At 55.2% G+C, this 20,587-nt stretch overlaps 3 protein-coding genes across 3 annotated transcripts; all 3 read right to left on the reverse strand.

The window, feature by feature from the left end:
* Positions 1–1,617: 1,617 nt before the first annotated feature.
* Positions 1,618–7,653, reverse strand: JKF63_02628 (uncharacterized protein; the record flags this gene model as incomplete). The annotated part of the gene is made up of 1 exon (XM_067898652.1): positions 1,618–7,653. The coding sequence occupies one exon, from the start codon at positions 7,651–7,653 to the stop codon at positions 1,618–1,620; it is 6,036 nt and encodes a 2,011-aa protein (XP_067754809.1).
* A 675-nt stretch (positions 7,654–8,328) lies between these two features.
* JKF63_02629 (uncharacterized protein) lies at positions 8,329–9,069 on the reverse strand (the record flags this gene model as incomplete). Its single annotated transcript, XM_067898653.1, has 1 exon — positions 8,329–9,069. One exon carries the CDS (start codon positions 9,067–9,069, stop codon positions 8,329–8,331), a length of 741 nt encoding a protein of 246 aa, XP_067754810.1.
* Positions 9,070–16,693: 7,624 nt separating this feature from the next.
* Positions 16,694–19,213, reverse strand: JKF63_02630 (uncharacterized protein; the record flags this gene model as incomplete). Its single annotated transcript, XM_067898654.1, has 1 exon — positions 16,694–19,213. The coding sequence occupies one exon, from the start codon at positions 19,211–19,213 to the stop codon at positions 16,694–16,696; it is 2,520 nt and encodes an 839-aa protein (XP_067754811.1).
* Positions 19,214–20,587: the final 1,374 nt, after the last annotated feature.

A 20,587-nucleotide genomic window follows, 5' to 3' on the forward strand; every position in this document is an offset into this window, starting at 1 on the left:
CGCTATTTGGAGCCGGTAGAGAAGAAGGGAGGAGGGGAGAGGGGGGGGACTACTACTACGGCGGCAATTCTACACGGAGACGGGAAGAGAGCGGCTAAATATATGTAAATATATAAATATATCTAAATACGTGGGTTTGTGTATGCGTGTGGGGGAGGGGGGGGAGGGGGAAGAGGGGCTTCACTAGATTGGACTGCACTAAACGGGAGTGAGGGGAGGGAGAGAGAAAATGTTCAAGAGAAAAAAGAAAGAAATAAGAGTGAGGTGCTAACACGTGCAGTGAGAATAAAATACAAGCGCGCACAAAAAAAAAATTTGCCCAAGATCGAGAGTGTGAACGGTGTGGAGAGACGCAAGTTCGAGCACGAAGCTCAATGCGAGACGCACTTAAGCATAGAAAGCAATAAAACGGGGGCACATACCTCTATGGAAGAGAGGGCGGGAAAAGAAAATTTTGTGAGCGTGCGGGATTGCCTTTCGGCACGACGTGTCCTCGTGTGTGCACCGCTCGATACGTTAATGATCCTTCGTGGGACTACTGTGCTGTGGGGAAAGGGGGAGGAGGGGAGAAAGGGCAAATGATTGAAAGTGATCCAATGGCCCTCCGGCCTTCGCCAAGGAACCAAAAGAGAGAACTCCGAGAGAGTGAGGCGAAGGGGAGCACGGGACGGAAGGAGATCTTACCGGGGGTGAGGAGGAGGGGGGGGGAAGGGTGGAGGACTGATCACTCGTGCCGGTGGTTTTTGACCGAAATGTATGCGCGCGCGTGTGTCCGTATAAAAACCCAAGAGAAAACGAGAGGAGGGTCGATTATGGGAGTAGAAATAGTGGTGCATCAAAGATCAACGGCATTTGTATCGTTGCGCCTCTGAGCACCGGCGCACATAAACAAGTATATCCCACCATCTTTATCAGGCGCTCTATAGGGGATGCGGTGCCTCCAAGTGTCTCTGCCTCGTAAGTCCATGTTTTTTTTGGTCCTGGTTGCTGTTTACGAAGAACTGCGCGGTGCCCCTAATTTGAGGGGGGGGGGGGGGCAGAGAGACCTCCTCGGAGCTCCATGACACTGGAGATTGAGGTGGGTATGTAACTCTCTAGGAGTGCAGGTGCTGGCTACTGAAGAATGCGCATCCACCGTCCTACATACCCCTGCCCCTGGCCCGTCTTCTCCCTTAAAAACAGTTACATACAGATATCATCTTTGATGACTTACTTCACTTTAACTTAACTTGATTCGAAAAAGAAAACGGCAGAGAGTTTTTTTGTTTGTTTGGGGGATGGGGGGGGGGGGGGGGCGAACCACACGAAAGGCGTACCGGAGAGAAAACGAGAGAATCATCTACGAATATGACAGTTGATTTGAACACTGAAAAGGAGAGAAGAACGGCAGGGACAGATGCAGCTGGTCAGCGAGGGTGTGTAGCGTGAAGTCCGAGTGCTGTGTAAAGTGTGCGTCGCGCTTTGTGTACGTGCGAGTCTGAAGCGAGGCTAGTAGCCCATCGGCGCCAAAGCCATACAGAGGACTATCCCGGTCGAGCAAGCTATGGCCCGTCACAGTCCACTGCGATCGTTACCTACCGGCTCCACTAGCCCCCACCCCTTTGCTGCCTCGTTAATTCACACAGAGGGACGCGGTTTAGCCATCAAGTGTTGCCGCGTGTACTCGTACATGGTGATGGCACCGGTGACATGCACGTTCAGCGAGCGAATGAGCCCGTACTGTGGGATCTCGACGCAGACGTCGAGCAAAGGAATGAGCGGGGCTGGCACACCCTGGCCCTCTGCACCAAGTACCACCGCACACCGCTCCGGGAAAGAAAACTGCTCTATGGATACACTCGCCGCCGTCTGCTCGATGCCGATAATTGTGTAGCCACGACGTCGCAGCCCCTCGAGATAGAGGGGCAGGTCCCGTGGCATGACCTCCTCCCACGGGATCCAAAGCTCTGCGCTCCGCGCGGCTGCTACGAAGTGCGGGTGGTCAAACACTTTTTTCTCCGGCACCACAATCGACTCAGCGGCAAATATCTCACCGCAGCGACACAAGCCGGCGATGTTCACGGGGTTTTCGAGCAGAGATCCGACAACGACTATGGACTGTTTCTGCGTGCGCAGCGCACGTGGGTGCAGCTCGTTGTACACCTCGCTTGTCCACCACGATGACACCTTTTTCTGAACGTTTGTCGTGGCCGCGTCCACGTCGGCTGCCTCGGAATCAGCGCAAACCCCGGTGGATCGTGCAGGAGCAGCAGCGACGGTCGCCTCCATCATTGGATCGCGCGTCAGCAGCTCTGTCGCCTCCCGTGTGTAATCCACGTAATAGTCGGACGGCGTGCTCGTGTGAGGGATGCCACTGAAATCTTTGAAGACCGATAACAGCTCCTGCACCCTCAAACTCGCGCACCAGTCATGCACGCGCAGGAGCTCCATCGGGTAAAGGGCACCAATCATAGAGCACATTTCCGTCTCCACGAAACGCAGCCGCTCGAAGGCGGCAGCTGGCAGCACATCTGCTAGCACTGTATTTGCCTCTTTTCGCCGGATGCAGAAGAGGTTGCGAGGGTGACTCGCTTCCTCCGTGTCAAAGAAGAGCATGTGCGCGTGCTTCTCTCGAAACTTCACATGCTCCGGAGCGTGCAGTACGTATTCGTATATGGCTGCCACGGCAGGTGGAATGGGTCGCCCGCGCTCGAGGCGACGCTGGCAAATGTTAAACAATCCGATGTGACTAATGATGCGGAGGAGGTGCTGGTTCGAGGTGCTCTGCTGGAGAATGCGCGGAAAGAGCAATGTGAAGGCATCAGAGCCAATTGCCTCGTCACCCGTCGCTGCAGAGTCGCTGGGGCCGTCGGTCTCCTCCTGGCGCAGCAGAGTGTGGCAGGCGATTAGGATGTAGCTGCCACACACTTGAGGGCGAAGACTGTAGTTGCCAAGGGCCTCACTCACGACTGTGTAGAGAGAGGGCCGCTGCTCCACGAGCCGAATCGCGTACAGCTCCATCAGCCGCCGGACGCTGCCCATGTTGTTTACCGTCAAGCAATGAAACATAAGCACACGAAACACCTCCTCTACTTGAGCAAGCGGCACCGACTGCTCGTCAGTCAAGCAGGGCAACAGCGCGCAGAGGAGCTGCCACAGACGCATGCGAGCTCGGTGTGTCCGTGAGTTGGGCATGCACGGCTCGTGCGTAAGAACAGGATGGCATGTATTTATACGCAGCAACTCCATGGTGAGCGGCACCGCACGGCCCGCCACGTTTTGGTGGCAGCACCATACCAGCGTCGCTACTGCCATGGCGCGGCCCACGGCAGACATAGAAGCGGTGGGGGGGTAGCACAAGCGAAGTGCCTCCGGCCAGGTCCAAAGAAGCGGCTCCGTGACGGCCACCGTCGACTCATTTTCCTCTTCGTCCCGGTTGGTATTGAAGAAAACCGCAGCGTACAGCATCACCTCGCGCAAGACGGGCCAGTTGTTGGCAGGGTCATGCAGCACTTGCAACGAGGCCGTCAGCGCAGCAAAGTAGACATCACGGTCTGCCGTCTGCGCATCCTCCCCTTCGCCCTCGAGGACTCGCAACAGAACCCCCTTCACGTAGTCAGGGTGATGCGGCATGACGTAGTGGAGCACTGTGAAGGCGAGGGCAGCGAGCCGCGTGTACTGACGTGCCCCGACCTCTCGCATGTGCTCCCACATGCCGTCCGCGATGGCAATGTGATCGACCACGTCTGACATATTTGAGGACGCTACCCAGAGCAACACATCGTACACGCTGGCGAGGTTCGCAGTCCAGCACTCGTCAAGTTGGCCCAGAGCGTAGTCTTGCACACGCTCCACAAGGCCAACCGACACCTGCATAGCATTCGAGGCCCCGACATTACTGCACTCCGGATCAGCAGCAGCAGCGGCAGGCAGGCAAAGTAGAAAAACATAGAGCGCGTTACATACATAGCGGCTCTGCTGGCTGAGCAGCGTAGACCACGGGAGGTTGAACAAAGCGCTGGGGACTGAACCGGATGGGACGCGCTGCGACGGCAAAGCCAGAAGCTGGTCAACATACACCTCAAGCACATCACGTGGCAATAGCATGGCGATAGGACAGCGGGAGCTGGCGGCGGCAGACAATGGTGGGGCCTCCCGGCAGGACGGCAAAGAGGTCGGAAAGAGGAGGCGCTCGTGTGCCACCAGGTCGAAATCCTGTGAGTGCTGCCCCTGCGGCGGCGCAGTGGTTGCGTCATGCTTTAAGGAAACGTACCCGCACAGCTCACTTTGCAGTAGGCGGGCCGTGTTGCGGCTGAGAATAAGCATCGCGGCAAGTCGTGTCTGTCTTGCCTCCTCACCACCAGTGGGAGTCACACCTGCTGTAGATATCGCTTTGTAAGCAGCAGAACATTTTCCGAGGAGGCACATCAGCTGTCGCACATGCTCTGGGGCGTGTAGTAACTCTGCAGCGACCGCGGGAGAAGCGGTCGGCGTGAGCGTCAGCGCATCGCACGCGATTGAGTTGAGGGTGGTGACGGCAGCAGCAAGCACGTCGAAGTTAGTGGTGTTCATGAACGCCCAAGCTGCGTGAGCCTCGCCGCGATCCTGGTCTTCGAATAGCGAGTGAGCGGCACCCCCCTCCAGCTGTAGTGCCTCTGGAGCGTCGCGAACGCTGCACAGACTTGCCTGCAGCGCCGCCATGATGTGCTCGTGTAAAGCGAAGGCCATGGACTGCAACGTCGTGCCCACTGGCCACAGCTGAGCGCACACAGCGCCGCCAATGCTGTGCTGAAACTCCACCAGGCACGCCGCGCTTGTCAGCACTTGCGCGGGAGTGCAGTACGCGCGTGTCTGTAGCGACACAATTGTGGTCGAAATGCGATCCGCGATGGCTCGAACAACCTCAGCATGACGCACTGACCCGGTTCGAGTGAGAGCGCCGATGAGAAAGAAAGTCTCCTTTACAGCTGCAGTGTCCACTACCCCATCTAAACTAGGGCCGGGAGGAGCTCGCAGCAGTGCCTCAACGCGGCAGATCAGCCCCTCTACATCCAGGAGCGAGTCCACGAGCGAAATCGCCTCTTCGTCACACCTGATCTGCCCTCTCTGTTGCTGCTGCTTCAGCCGCTGCGTGCTAAGCTGCACAAGCCAGTGCTGAAGAAAGCGCTCCTCAACAGACGCGCCGACGAGACCGTACTGCCCACACGCGTCCATGCTCGTGATGCTGTGGCCTCCCGACTCGCCGAGTGGGCCGCACATGCAGTACAGGCGCCAGAAAGACCGGTGTAGTCGGCACCGACGCGGCGATGCCGTCGCGGCCGCAAACGTCGTGATCGCAGCGAAAAGAATAACCGTAACACGCACATCCAACCAGAACGGAATGTTCTCCTGCACAGAGTCGCGCATGAAGCGGTGCAGCCGCTCCACTACACCCTCATCCAGCAGCACAGGCTCCGCATCGATGCCGTGGTCTAGAAAAACCTGTGCAATGGCGAGCAGCACGCGCGCGAGTACGCACACAGTGAAGCGTGGCGGCTTGCTGATGGCCGTGTCCAATAGACGTTTCAAGGCGTCGACGCGACCCGACACGCTGTCGTCGTCGTTTCCAGACCAGCGATGCGCGAAGAGAAATGCGTAGAAGCGCTCCACCTCCTGTGCGAGCGGCTCCACAGACGGCACCGCTTTCACCTCCAAACCCTCGAACGCCTTCGTGTCTAAAAAAGACGCCGTGATCGGGATGCGGTCAAGGTTGCCGCACAGCCGTGGATCCGAGGAGCTCTGGAAAACGTAGTGGAAAAGAAAACTTGAAGAGAGCGAGTGCTGCACGCGCGGTGGCAGCGCCCATACCTGACGTAGGCCCACCTTACGGACTCCAAGGTTGGGATGCAAGATGAGCTTCAGCAACAGAATTTCGATCCACCGCGGGTGCAGCGCCGCACTACGCACATCTCCTGTTGAGGCCACTATGGCATCACCTGGCGACGCTTCACTCTCCAACCAGCTGTCTAACTGAGCAATGATGGTGTCCAGGCGAGCCATGACAGGTTCGATGATGTGCCAGCCGTACTCGTTTAGAGACTCCAGGACCAAGAAAAAGTTGTCCCACGTGGTGGCACTGAGTGACTCGCCCTTTGCGGCTGCTGCCTTGTCTCGATTTCCACTGGCTGAGCCGCTGCTACCCGTAGCAGCGCACCAGCGAAACAGTGGATGGAACTCAATGATGGGTGGCAGGACCACAGATTGCGACCCGGTACTCATCCCCGCTTGGTGCTGCTGCCGCTGCTGCTCTTTCGTCATGTAGACGATGCGCTTCAGCAGGTACTCCACACGCAACTGCATGTTCGCACGGTGGCCAGCATCCGTCTTCGTTGATATAAGACTTCGATATAAGGCGCTACTCAAAACGGTCCACAGAAAACCAGAGAAGCGGAAGTCCGTGCGCGGGTCGAGCGAGGGTCGTCGAAAGAGAAAGTCGAACAACGCCGCGATGAGAAGCACAACCTCGTCGCACTTGTCCTCATCGAGCAGCAGCACAGCGTCCTTGGCAACACCAGTCGCAGTAGCAGAAGCCGCACCTGCCTTGTGGTGTGGAGGGGCCGGCAAGACGGCCTTTGGTGTTGAGAAATCAACAGGGCAGTTCGCGAGTGTGCACAGGAAAGTGTGCACGAGCTCTTCGTACTTTTCCAGGCCTTGACTCCCGTCAAACAGCAGTAACGGAATAAGCACACGCTGACAAAGCAGTGCGATGGGCACTGCACGATGCTGCTGATTCTGGTGCTGCTGCGGCGCTTGAGATGAGCCCCTTGCTGACACGGCAGCGCTAGTAGCACCATCTGCTACGGCCATCGTAGCACCGAGAGAGGTGAGGCAGCACTGGATGAGGACCTGCCTCAGCTCCTGGAACCTTTCCATAGACGGGATAGGGTAGCAAGATGGAATGGCGCTGCATTTTGAAGCCGGCGGCTCGAAGACAGATGCATTGAGGGCACTCGCTGCAGCACCAGCGCTACCCGCTGCTGGCCGCTGCGTCGACAGCCTCGCACGTTTCCCTGTGTGGGTTCCTGCAGCCGACACCACCGCCTTAGCGCCTGCTGCGCCTTTCCCAGAAATGACGGCAGCAGCACCGACAGGATCCTCGAGGACGGTGCCGTGTAGCTGAAAAGGCTTACACATCACCATAAGCGAAGTGATCTGGCCCAGCAGTTCCGTGGCCATTGTTGCGCTCAGGCCATCCTCGCGCCCCGCCACTAGCGCTTCGCAGGCAGCATGCAGCAGCGGCTCACAGCAGCAATTCGGTAGCAAGGAAAGCTGCGCTACAGTGTAACAGGCGGCCGTGCGCGCCTCTGCAGAGAATGGCGGCTGCGCGCTCAGCAATTGCAGGAGGCTGGACTGCCAACGTTGGCATACACCCTCGATCCATTCCTCTCCTACACCGCTCGCCTCAAACTCCTTGATATGTACGCATGCGTAGCCCAAAAGCGCACCGGAAGCCGTGATGAGCGTCGGGATGCGCTCGGGTGGAAGTGGTGAGTAAGACGAAGTAGTTGTGGCGGAGTCGTGGGTAGAGGCCGGAGACGAGCTGACAAGGTTCTCGCCGTGAAGCAGCGCTGCCCACTGGCGTATCACCATGTCCTCCAGGTGATGGTGCAGATCTGCAGGACGAAAAGCGGCCATCAAATCGCAGGCAATGAGGAACAGGCGAGAGATGCGCTCCTCCACATCCTGTGTGTGGCTGGTGCCGCTGCAGACGCCATCATGCCGCGTGGCAAACTGATCAACCAGGGCAATAAACACACAGGACGACGACATGCTGTGTAAATAGGTGGAGGCAAGACGTCAAAGATATAATAATATTAAAGAAGGCGAGCAGGGGCGACAGGGGCGACAGGGGCGACAGGGGCGACAGGTCAAGAACAAGAAACAGAGATGGCAGCGTCGCGTTTGTGTGCGTGTGTGTGTCTGTGTGTGTGTTTCTCGGGTGTACGTGCCCCCACAACGTCAATTCCCCTGTCGTAGAAGAAGAGAAGCATTTAAAAATATATACAGAGAAAGTGATGCGCGCAGCAGTGAAGCATGCAGGTGGCACTAGCTCGCAGGTGCGGCGAGGCGTGCAGCGTCATTGCCAGGTCATCTGGACATTTTTTTTGGTGTGTGTGTGTGTGTGTGTGTGTGTGTGTGTGTGTGCTTGCTTCCGCCTGCCCACCCCTTCCTCCCTCTCCGAATCCCATTTGCTCGGTGTTTTGGGGCCATTTTTCCTTACATATTGAACTCTTTTGTGCGCATGTACTTTGGAGGGGAGAGGGGAGATGGAGGAGGGGGGAGGGGGGGTAATTGGCGTCGTTGTTTCCGTTAGCAGAAGTCTGACGGCGACATTACGCGGTGATCCATGGCAAACGTTACCGCGTCGACATCTGCCGACAGTCGCAGGAGGCGCTCCGCCAATACTTGGCATTGTTCATCTACAGACATCTGTGTCGCTCTGTCGAGGGCGTCAGCGTCGCTGTTTCGCCGAAGAGGCTCGGGAGGCGCAACGGACTCACTTGCAATCCCCGTGCGCATGCTTCCGCTCGGTTGGTGAGAGGATGCAGGGGCGCTGGTCAGAGGAGACGCCAATTCCCCCCTTAGAGCGACGTTATGACCACGCAGCAGCGGTGTGGCACCGATCACATGCAAACTTGGTGGTGTCGCTCTCTCCAGTGCTTGCGCCTGACTATCCACGACACAGACGCTTTGTTCCTGCGGTACCCTCTGCAGGGGGTCCAACGTCCCGCTTGTGGCGAACGGGGCAAGACCCCGGTCATGCAGCGCAGTCGCATCGGGACGAGTCTCGTTCATCGAAAGGTTGCTACGCACATCAGCTGCGGCGCTTGACTGGGCTAAGGAAAAGGAAGAAGAGCGGCTCGAGGTGCTGGAGGTAGAGGCGGTGCTGCTAACGCGGTTATTGGTGGTTCCGTTCGCTTCGTGTCTTCCACCAGAGCCGACCCAGATCACCGGCGCGTCTATCTTCTCTTGAATTGCATGGAATACAAACTGATCCAGCAGCGATCGTTGCTCATCGCTTGGGAGCAACGTTGGTTGAGGCGCGGCCATCACTCGTGGCAAGTGCCAAACCTAAGGCGCTATACAATCGGCTCTGTGTATTGTGAAAAGGAGGCCAAAGGGGAAAAGAAAAAATGGGCACCAGCACCAGGACAAGGAGCCATACAAAACTTAAGGTAATGCCAAAGAGCGGGGCCGTGTGTCTGAGTCGGGGGAGGCACCTGCATGGTGCGTGCCACGCGGCGTCGATACCCCTCGAGCTCTGAGAGAGAAGTCCTCAATGGGAGAAGGGACGGAGGCTGGCAGAGGGGGGGGGGGGCGTCGCAGAGACCCACAAATGCCCTGAATAGAGGGGCAAAAAAGGAGGGAGAACAAAAGGAAGAAAGAGGGAGAAGGAGCGACGGAATAACAAGTCGTCAGCGCTCACCGATGTCTTTGGGTGACAAAGGGTCTCGATGTCCCTGTGCGACAGCACGAGGGTGCGTTGATCCTGATGATGCGCCTTGAGGGGAGGGAGGCGACGACAAAAGTGGGGGGATTGTCGAGCGTAAGGACACTACACAGTGGAAAGAAGGGAAGGTGAACAGATGACAGAAAAGTTGAGATCATCTATCCAGCGCCCTTCAGCCCTCCACTGCAGTGAAGTCATAGCGCCGCGGAGCCCCATTCGCACACGACTCCACTGCATCGTTTGCGAGGTCACATTAGTTATCCCCCCGCCAGTGTGGTACCGCCTCTCCGCGTTTGTCCCTATCCGCGCTGCTCCTAGGCAAACCTGAGCGACACATATATGGAGCGATAGACGAGACTCTCCAGTGCAGATGCAAGGACGAAGCAAGCGGTATGCGCGTGGCCTCTTATTGCTGCCACCTGAGAATAAACAATTCCCTCTCACACGCCGAGTGAGAGTTGTCTGTCTGTCTGTTTGCTTTGAGGGGCAAAGGCAGGAAAGCACACCCTGAGCTCTGTTTATCGTATTCAGGAAACACATTCTCACACACACGCATATATACAAATGTATATATTTATGTGTGTGTGTGTGTGCGCGCGTTGCATTTATATATATATATATATAACCCTGTTTGGTTGTTGATTGGCCCCGTGTGGATCTCTTCCTGTTATAGGGAGAGAAAACCACACGCAGGTGTGGCCCATTTAGACACCGAAAAAGGAAAAAATCAGAAACAAAAAAGCACGCGCCAACGTGTTCAGAGACTTCGGGTGTCAGGGATGAAAATCGGGGCGGGGCGGGGGGGGATAGGCTCTTGTCTGACTTTAGACTCACACTCGCTTACGGGTACACGCCCAACCCCCTGCAGCGTCATCTTATGAGAGGGACTCCCTCCCCCTTTTTTTCTTATGCAATACGAGTGATGGTCGCGGTGGTAGTGGAGGCGGCAAAACACCAAAGCGCCCCTGAGAGAGAGAGAACATGTGGGCTACCTGGTATCCACGCGAGCGACTCCGAATTGACCTGTGGAGCGGGCACAGGTAGTGGTACTCGAGACAGATATTGTGCTCAATGTGGCCGAGTCGGTATTGCGGTAACACGTGCTTTACGACAGCGTCCTATCCACACCCCGTGCGCCTGCGAAGGAAAGAGGCAAAGGGGGGCCGTAAATCTCGTGTTACAGTAGCGAACATGCGTGCACTGGAGGAAGGGGAGAGACAACGGAAAGTGCAGGTGCACGTCCTCGTGTCTCTCTTCCTGTGAAGCAGATGATTCCGGGTGTCAGCAATGTGCTACGTTGAGCCCAGGCTAGCGTGCATGCGTGCGCGTGCCACCTTACATCAGCGTGAAGTTTCTTTTTCTCACCCTCGAGTCATTGGCTTTGGCTTTTCCATTTTGGCCTCCCTCCGGGACCGCTCTTTCTTCTGCCTCGTTCCCTCTCTTCTTTTTCCTCTTTAGCCACGACTGCCCTTCCCCGCCCGCCCGCCCACTCATGCGTCGGAACGGCGGGTGGGGAGGGGGGGGAGCACAGAAACTGAAAGTCGTGCCAACAGGCATGGTGAGGCAAGTAAAAAGGGTTGTAGGGAAAAAAAACAGACGGACAGACGAGCACATGCACAACCGAATATATCAATGCGCCCACACAAGTGCACAAAAATATGAGCATTCGCAAGTGTTGGCGGCCCAATTCACACGTGATCTCCCTGCTAACCCCTCCAATGGTTTCACAGCGGTGAAGGAAGAGCGCACGAAGTCAGCCACAAAGGAGGTAAAAAAAAACTGAAAAAGACGCATAAGACACAGAAAACAAAAATGGTGAATAAAAAAAACCACAGAAGAAAAAGAGAGAGACGGCACTGGAGAGAAACGACAACACCACCACCTTCTGTCAAGCTGAGAGCCCACCCCCATTAGACAGACCGCGCGCGCGCACAAACGCTACAGATACATCGAGCCCATGTAGACCCAATACGCCTACAGTCTGCATAACGAATGACCGCGTTGAGAAAGGAAAGATAAATGTGGGTGAAGAGGGGAGAGAGGGGGACAGGTAGAAAATGGGGGGAATGGCAGGCGTGCAACAACAGCAACAACTCCCTTCTCCGTCGATGTCTCCCCTGCTCCTCCCTCCCCCCCCCACAATCCCAGAAACGAAGAAGGGAGAAAAAGAGAAAACGCGCAAATAACCAGCACAAACATGTACATATATATACATATATATATATATATATGTATATATATGTATCATAACGAAGATCAGTCATCGAAGTACCGCAACGTATTGAGAAGGCAGGAAAAGGGCGAATGGGTGGGGGGAATGGAATCTTTGAAACGGGGAAGAGGAAGGGGAAGCCACGTAGACATTCCGAGCGAAAAGAGAAAGGGGAAAACAGCGGAATAAAACGAGTGAGTGCAAAACTTGAGATGAAAAAAAAAACTTCTTTAAAAGAAAAAAAAAGCAAAGCCGCACGCCGCAACACATTTCTTTACGCACACATGACGCTTTCGTTTCGTCTGTAGTTTGTTCGAACACACACACACACATACGCACACGTCACGGGAGGCCGCCTGTGTGTGTGTGTGTGTGTGGTTGCAAAGAAAAACCGCGGAAGAAAGGGGTAAGACCGCCACAGACGGAAGAGAGATTCTCATTATAAAAGCCCCGCAGTCAAGTGTTAAAGAAGAAAAAAGAAAAAAGGCTAAAAGTACACCCATTTGAGAAGGCGAGTAACAAAAAAAAATTAATGAAAAATGAAGAAGAAGCAGCATCATTTTTTTGTTGTTGTTGTTTGGTGATGGTAGTGACATGGTGAAACCCCCATATATGTGCGTCTTTGGAGGGGGGGTTGTCACTCTTTTTTTTGCTTGTTCACGTATGTGGTTTTGACGTCTTGCCTGTTGTCGGCATATGTAACTTTTATTTTGTCGAATAGCCACCACGATGTCCAACATACATACGCATCAGCATACATACACCCAAAAACGCCGACACAGACAGATAAGCATATACGTAGACTCGCGTACACGAGACACTATTCGGGTACTTCTACCACTGACTTAAGTGTCAAGCTTCTCTCTCACGAGCATTTCTATTTTCGCCGAATCGTTGATGTCGATGTCCCCCTCCATCCCATCCATAGAGCAGCCGATCCACGGGATGGGAGGGAGGGGAGGGGAGGAGAACAAATGCGAAAGAACAACAAGGGACAGCGTATTGTGGTTGTAATGTGGACGCTTGTCGTGGTAGTAAAGAGTTCAAGTCACACATCTCCTCCAGACTGTCAGCTCGCCTGTCTAAAAAAAAAAGACTTGACACAAACACACACACACACACACATATATGTATATGCGTGTGTGCGTGTGTGTGTGTGTATTCTTCTTTGACGCCCTGAATCCCTGTTGTTGGTTCCCCCAGTAGCAAAAAAAAAGGGGGAAAAGAAGAAAACGAAGAGACAAGCGTAGACATATTTTCTTTTTTTCCCCTCCTCCCCTTCAGGGGAACGAATTTGCAACTAAAGACACACCTGAACCAGGAGCATGAAGGGGGTTGGGAGGGGGGGGGAAGACAAGTATTTGTTGAGTTTTTCTTTCCGTTTTTGGTCCCTCCCCCTCCCTTCCCCCTCTGCTACGCGTGTGTGTCTCCTCCCTCCCCTTCCCTCGTTCCCTCCCTTTTTACACACATGGATATATATACACGCATCTATAAAGAGGGAGGGAGGGGGGTGGCATCGACTTTTTTCAAAAAAGGAAAAGGTAAAAATTGCACAAATTATTTTATATGTACAACAAAGCGAGAAATGGTCATGTTTGGCGGCTGGCTTAAGCAAAAAAAAAAGAAAAAAAACGAAATGAAAGGGAAAATTTTTTTGTCAAAGGAATAAAAATTTTTAAACAAAAAAGGGGAGGAGGAGGAGGAGGAGGAGTTTACGATGGAAGTGGGGGGGGAGGGGTGGGGAGGGTGAAGAAGGCCAGAGAGAGAGTGCAACGAAGCTAGGGACACAGAAAGAAGGGAGAGGAGGCGTAAGAGACCTTACGAGCGCCATCACTACCCTTCCCCCCCCCTCTCTCTCTCGCCAGGCGCATCACCACCACCACCACCACCAGCACCTGCACCCCCCCCGCAACACAGCCAAAGGAATGCAAATAAGGGGGTGAAGGAAGAAACAAAGAAAAAACGAAGCGAAACAGCACACAAAGAGAGAAAAAAAAAATCTCATCGCCCAAAAAAAAAAGGAAAAGACAACTCACAGTAAACCACCTCCGCACATCCACATGCAGATCAGTAAAGTTGATATGTGCTCGGTCTCACGCGAAGGCACACCAGAGCGCAACCCCCCCCCCCTTACTGCCACGTGAGGTGTAAGCACTGTTGTTGCTGCTGCTGTAAAGGCTTGAGTTCGCCTCTCTTAAGGGATCTCGCTATAGATGGCGACAGCAGTGCCGAAAACAACGGCAATCACACCACCAACAATCAGTACGACGCAGCCGATGTAGTTCAGAATGCCGACCTTCTTGAGCGTGAAGCCGCCCGAGTAGATGAAAAAGTATGCCGGGAACATGAAGCCGAGAAAGCCACCGCAGATGCCGCCGAGCAGAGAGAAGACCACCTCGATTTTAGGGATGAAAAGACCGCAGACGAGTGCAGCAAGCGCAAGGAAGCCGCTCACGCACCAGTTTAACCAGCGATTCACATCCGACGTCTTCCCCATCCGTAGGCAGTAGTAGATGGCGTCGCGGGAGGGCTGGATACAAATGGCAAAACCCACGCACAGCTTGAGGCAGATGCCTAGGTACGCAATCATAAAGAGGGGGTCATCGAGTGGGCGGTAGCGCCTGAGAACTGAGCCCACCGCATCGGGGCCAAAGTCGCAATAGCCGAAGAAGCCAGAAAAGAAGTTCAGTATCGCCACAAAGACCATGCTGATCGTCGCGTCACGCGTCATGCGGCCGAGCGTGGGCTTCTGCATTTCGTCGAAAATCTCAAATACGTTCACCTGACAGATAAATGCGAAGATGAACAGCGTGAGACCGTTGACGGCTGGCAGCCCGCTGTTGTACAGCAAAATATCATCACGGAAGCCGTTCTTGAGGCCGTTGCGGGCGGAGTGAATGATCATGCAGATGACAAAGAAGACAACGAACGACACACCAATCACGGAGGCGTAGCGCAGTGAGTTGATCTCCTTTGGCAGCGACAACGTCAACATGCCGAGAAGCCAAATCAGAGCGACAAGGATGCGGTGGCCGCTGGGCGTCTGCAGGAATTTATTTGTGTTGGGGCCATCCAGCATCGGTGAAAGCAAGTCGCCGATCGAGATAACGTACCCAACGCATGTACCCCAGCAGAACATGAACATGAGGAACGCGGCAAAGTAATCCCAGCCCCGACCCAGCATGCCGCGTGCCATCTCTTCATACGAGCGCAGCCCCGTCTTCAGCTTCGCCTGACCCAACAGGCGAATGGAGTAGATGGTGCATGCACACACAGCGGCAAGGAGAAAAATGGACACCAGCATACCAGACTGGTGGAAGCCTGACGGCACTGAGACGATACCGGCACCAAGGGTGGCGCTCGCCAGATTATATACGTTGGCGACCAGACCACCACGAGGTATAACAGAGCAAATCCTCTCCATGAAACCTAACGCGCCAGTGGACCTGACTCTCGGTGCATCCACCACATCTGTGCTGGATGTGGAATCTATGTAGCCTGCAGCAGTCTTGTCCGTTGTGGGAATAGGACAATCTTTGGCAGTGACGTTCTCGCACACATTGCCGTAGGGGGCGCTGAAGGTGACGAACTCGTTGGACAACGGATTGGAGGCACCGTCGCTCTCGATATGCCTGTTGCTGCTGCTGCTGTTCGCGCCGTTCATGACTGCCTTTTTTTTTGCACTCACGTGAAACTCCTTAAACCTGACACAAAAAGAAAATGCGGAAGTGATGATGAGGAGGACGGGGGGGAGAGGGTGCGGTGCGACAAGGGAGGTAAAAACAGGTCAGACTACACACACACACACACACACCAGTTTTCAGTTGATCAAAGTGGGCCGAGAAGACTGATCCTCAGCGAGCGTGACGCTGTAGGAATGTGAAGAAAAGGGGTCGTGATAGCGAGTGTGCCAGAAAACAGCGAAGCAGATCAGTGCGAGCCACTGTTCGTGTTCGGGATCGTAAAGCTATTTCCCTTTGGGTCTGTTGGAGTGAGCGAGTAGCAGCCGTCTGATGTGACCTGCTCTGAGTGGCCTTTCCAAATCGTGGATTTATACTCTTTTTGAGGAGGTGCGAGTGTTGAGCGGGCGGTGGAGTTAGTGCTCGTCCGAGTTTGCCTTTTGTGTGTTTCTACTTAGCAAAAAAAAACAGAAATAAAACTCTTATGAGACTACACACGTACACACGCACATGGCAGGCGTCAGGAAGGGGGGGGAGGGAGGGAGATGAATACGCAGCGCACGAGCGATGGATATACCACGCAGTCGTTTGCACGTGTGGTGACGGGGGGGAGTGGAGAAGGGAAAGGGCGCGAAAAAGAAGGAAAAGATTGAGGCACAGAGAATCGAAGGCAGCGGTGGGCGCACCGTTCACGCCAGAAGTGGCGGTGGTCGTGGTGGCAGTGGCGGTGGCGTAAATAAGGCAAAAAAAAAGGGGGACGAGGACGACGAAGAATAAGTAGGAAAAAACGTACACATTGTGTATGATAGGGGGGAAGAGGGAAACTGGCAGTGCAACCCCTGCACATCGACCCATTCACTCGCACCACTGCAACCACCAGGTCTATGAGGGAGATTAACCAGAGTCCCTATAAGTGTGCTCGCGTTTGCACGAGGGTGCACCGGGAAGGGGGGGAGGGGGACACGTCGACACCGCTGCTTTCCCTCCACTGCAGAAATAGAGGGAACAACGTGCGCAATAGGTGTCCCTATACACAGCAATTTCTACGGGAACGGGCCAAGGAAAGTAAGTCGGATTGATGTAATTATTTTGGATTGGGGGGAGACTCACATCTCTCATTAAAAGAAAGAGTTGTCGTTCCTTTTTGTGTGTGTGTCTGTGTGTGCTTCTGTCAATTGGAATCAGGAATTAGTGTGGCGGTGATGGCAATTAGAAGGAAATAAACGCTCTCTGTGCTGCCATACACACACACACACCAGCACACACACACACTCTTAACGGACACACACCCAAGAAGGCGCATACCACCACACCAAGAAGCCTAGAAACCGCTTAATCATCGAGAATATCCTTGACGAGCCGCCAGCCCCACGGATTCTCTGGGCAGGGGTACGGCGGCGCCAGCGGCTCACCACGGCGGCGCCGCTCCGCATCGTCGGCGGCGTGTTCTAGTGCCTGTTGCACCGCCCTTGTCCCGGTACCCCAAAAGAGAAGCGGCTTATCCGGCAGCTGCCACGGCTGACCAAAGAGCTTCGGCTGGAAGTGTTTTTTATTCTTGCGGAACGGGTCGGCAGATATGGCCTTGTCAGCATCGCGGACTTCCTTCCAGGCCTGCACATCCGCAGCAGAGACGTATGACATGCCCTCTGGTATGGGCAGCAGTGGCGGCCGCTCCGCCTCGTCCATCGCATCCAGCCACTCCAAATCAGACTTCACGTCCGACTCCAGTACGTTCAGCAGACGTTGCGCCACCTTCTCCTTTTTCTCCTGGAGCAACCGCTGAAGCTCCTCAGCGTGACCAGCCCGACTGCCGTCTGCGTTGGTTAGGCCGACATGCTGCATAACGCGCGTAAAAACTGCCGCTTTCGCGGCGGCCTTGCTGCGTCGGCGTGTCTCCCGGCTATAAGTACGGATAACAGTCTGAGTGATGCGGCTGATTCGCTCAAACAGCTCAGCTGCCTCGGCATCGTGCTCAAATACGTTCGCATTAGCGGCAGTCGCCGAGTTCGCTGTAGCAACTGCGGTGGCAATCGCCGCGCCTGAGCGGTTTGTCGATTCGCTGCTGCTAGCCTCTGAAGTGGGAGCTGTTGCGGTGTCGACCGTGTCTCCGAGGGCTGTAAGGCCCTTCTTACGCTCCATGAGCTGTGCGTAGAGTCGTCGACACTCCTCCGCCTCTGCTGTCGCTTCGACACCCTCGAAAATCTTCGCGTTCTCACGAGCCTGTGCAATCTGCCGCTCCATTTGCAAATAAGCAATGTACCGCAGCCTCCGCTCGTGCAGACTCTTCAGTCGTGGGTCGTCGGGACGCATGAACATCTTCTCCACCAAGCGCACGGCCTGCCGAGCGCGCTCACCTGCAGCCGCCCGCTCCGCCTCCATAGCGGCCTCATGGCCTGCAGACACCGGCGCATCTGCACCGCGCTCGGCCCGGGCCTGCAGCTCCAGCGCTGCCGTGTCACCGTCGCGAATGGCCTCCAGTCGTCTATACTCTGGTGTGTGCTCGAGTGGAATTCGGACAAGGCGCTCGTACCATCGCTTCGCCCAGTCCACCGGGTGCGCCTCCTCTTTGGCGGCAAGATACTGCACAACGTCAAGCGTGCTGAGCTTATTTGCGTCGACTGAGTACAGCCTCTTGAGACTCTCCGTGTACGCATCGAGGCCCTCATCGTCAGGGCCGTGGCGAAAGCCACTGGAGACGGTGAGGCGAGCAAACACCTCACAGAACTGCATGAACTTCTCCTGAGCCTCGAGCTCTGCAATGAGGCTCTCCACAACATCAACCTCCAAGCCAAGGGCCTTGCCCAATGACCGCTTTAGGGCGGCGCGCTTCTTCGTCCTCGCAAGCGCTGCGGGAGGTGGAAGAGTGACGTCATGGCTGACGTCTAGGCCCCCATCAGCGGCTGAGGACGATGCCAAAGAACACGTGCCATCGTCCGGCCTAGACGCAGTCGCAGAGCAAGACGGAATGGCTGACTCAGATAACGCGACAGAGCGATGCCGAGATGACGACGACACAAGTCGCCGCAGCCGCTGCAGTTCGCTCAACTGCCGCTTACGCTCCTCGCGCGCCTCATGCCGAACCCTCTCCTCCGCGTACTTGAACATGTGGCTGAGATGCCGCTGCGTCTCGACGTTCAAGTCTGCCAGCATGTTCGCCAGCTTACGACGCGCGGTTTCAGTGCTAACGCCTTCGCGGCGCTGCCGGACGTAGTCGGTGAACACCTGTTTGATCTGAACCATGGCCTCCTCCAGCGCGTCCACTTTGTCAGGGTTGAAGAGGCTCGCGTCGCCAGACTCGAATATCGCTTGAGAAACACCTAGTGAACGCTGTGGATCTTTGAGCTGCACGGGCAGTCCCATCTTGAGTCGCTCATACTCGTCTCGAACGGTGTGATTGGGATCAAAGTCGCGCGGGTCGGCCATCGTCGTTTCGAAATAGCGACGCCGCTGCTGCTCCGTCGCCTCCGTCGGGTGCTCACGCAAGAGCTCGCTCATGTATTTCGTGAAGGCGTGCTTTTCCGACATTGGCACGCTCTCCCACTCTGCGTCTGTCATGGATTTTGCTCGTTCGGCGACGTCCTTACCAACCACCTGTCTCACGTGATGTCCGCGGCGCTGCTTGCGACTCTTCGCCGTACGCGGAGACGAAGACGGGCGCGGCAATGCGGCACTGGACCTGCCAGGCCCACCAATCTCTGCGAACATGGCTTGCTGCTCAAACGCATTTTTTTGCTGCTCACCCAAGGCTGCAGCACGGCGCACCTTTGCGCGATAGCTGCGAGGGTTAAGAAGCGAGCTACCCGGATTAGGAAGCTTCGCTGCTGCCAGTGCAGCAGAACAGAAGCGCAGCATGCCGATAAGGCGGGGATGACGAATTGTTGGTTCGTGCCTGAGTTTGTGTGTGGCTCAGCACACTAGTGGAGTGGTACGCGAAGGGTTTAACAGAGAGTGTGTGTGACCTCCCCCCCCCTCACGGTTCGAGCTAGCGGGAAGTAAGAAGAAGAAAAGTAACGTGGCATACGAGATCCAATTGCATATCGCACCGCGTCACACACTGCAACCACCAATCAAGACGTGGCCAAAAAACAGCGTGAAGCATAAGTGGGTGCAACAATCAGTGTTATCCTCTCATCTTATTCAACCCGTTAGAGTACCTCTTCCTCAGCTCCTCACGATTTTCGCTCCCCGCCCCGCCCTCCACCCCTATAGGCTAACGGGAGAGCTTCGCAGAACAACGAGCGCCCGCCTCCCCAGTCACCCCCTCCCCATCCGATGGGGTTACTGTAGATTGCAGCTCTCAGCTAAACGGTGTTACATCTTTCACGTATGTGCGCCACGGCCGGGTGGAGGGAGGGGAGGAGAGAAAAAGAACGGCTTCGGTTCGCTCGAAATGTTGAACGATGCGACGAGCGGCAAGAAAAAAAAAAGAGACGATGGGAATATGAATACACATGTATATATGTATATTTACGAGAAAGAGCTCCAAACACCAAACGTCCGCGGCGAGGACGCACGAGCCACTCGTGCTCCATGCAGAAATAGCAGCACACAACACACGCAGACCGCAGCGTCTATAAGCAACGAATCACCCAACTCCAAGTTCGCACTCCTCCTCGCCGCTGCAAATACGCGAAGCGACGGGAGCAACTCTCTAGTGCACATCGCACAGGGCATAGCCATGAGCATATGCTGTAAAACACACACACACACAGATGGCACTCTCTTCGGTCAGCAAACCTCTGATCACATCATGTGAAAGCCTACGAAACAGTTGAGGCAGTAAAGGATTAGAAACCGAATTCCGAAGACGTCTCTTGAAAGGAGCGCGTCACACTGCATCGCCATCGGATGAGGGCACAGCAGCAGCAGCAGAGCGTCTTGGTTGCCCAAACGTATGATGGGTGTGCTCTTCTGGTGAGTGGGGCGCGCAGGGGAGCATCAGATAGGTCATCCCTCGTCCACCATGCGCAAGCAAGCACACGGGTGTGTGAGAGGTGGAGTGCAGAGAAACAAGTCGGAATAGAGCAAAGTGTGGGGTACAGTAGGCATGAGGCGGCGAGGCAGAGAAGCCAGGATGCGCCACGGCCGGGTGGAGGGAGGGGAGGAGAGAAAAAGAACGGCTTCGGTTCGCTCGAAATGTTGAACGATGCGACGAGCGGCAAGAAAAAAAAGAGACGATGGGAATATGAATACACATGTATATATGTATATTTACGAGAAAGAGCT

Source organism: Porcisia hertigi, chromosome 32 (genome assembly GCF_017918235.1).
Source record: "Porcisia hertigi strain C119 chromosome 32, whole genome shotgun sequence".
Classification (NCBI taxonomy): domain Eukaryota; phylum Euglenozoa; class Kinetoplastea; order Trypanosomatida; family Trypanosomatidae; genus Porcisia; species Porcisia hertigi.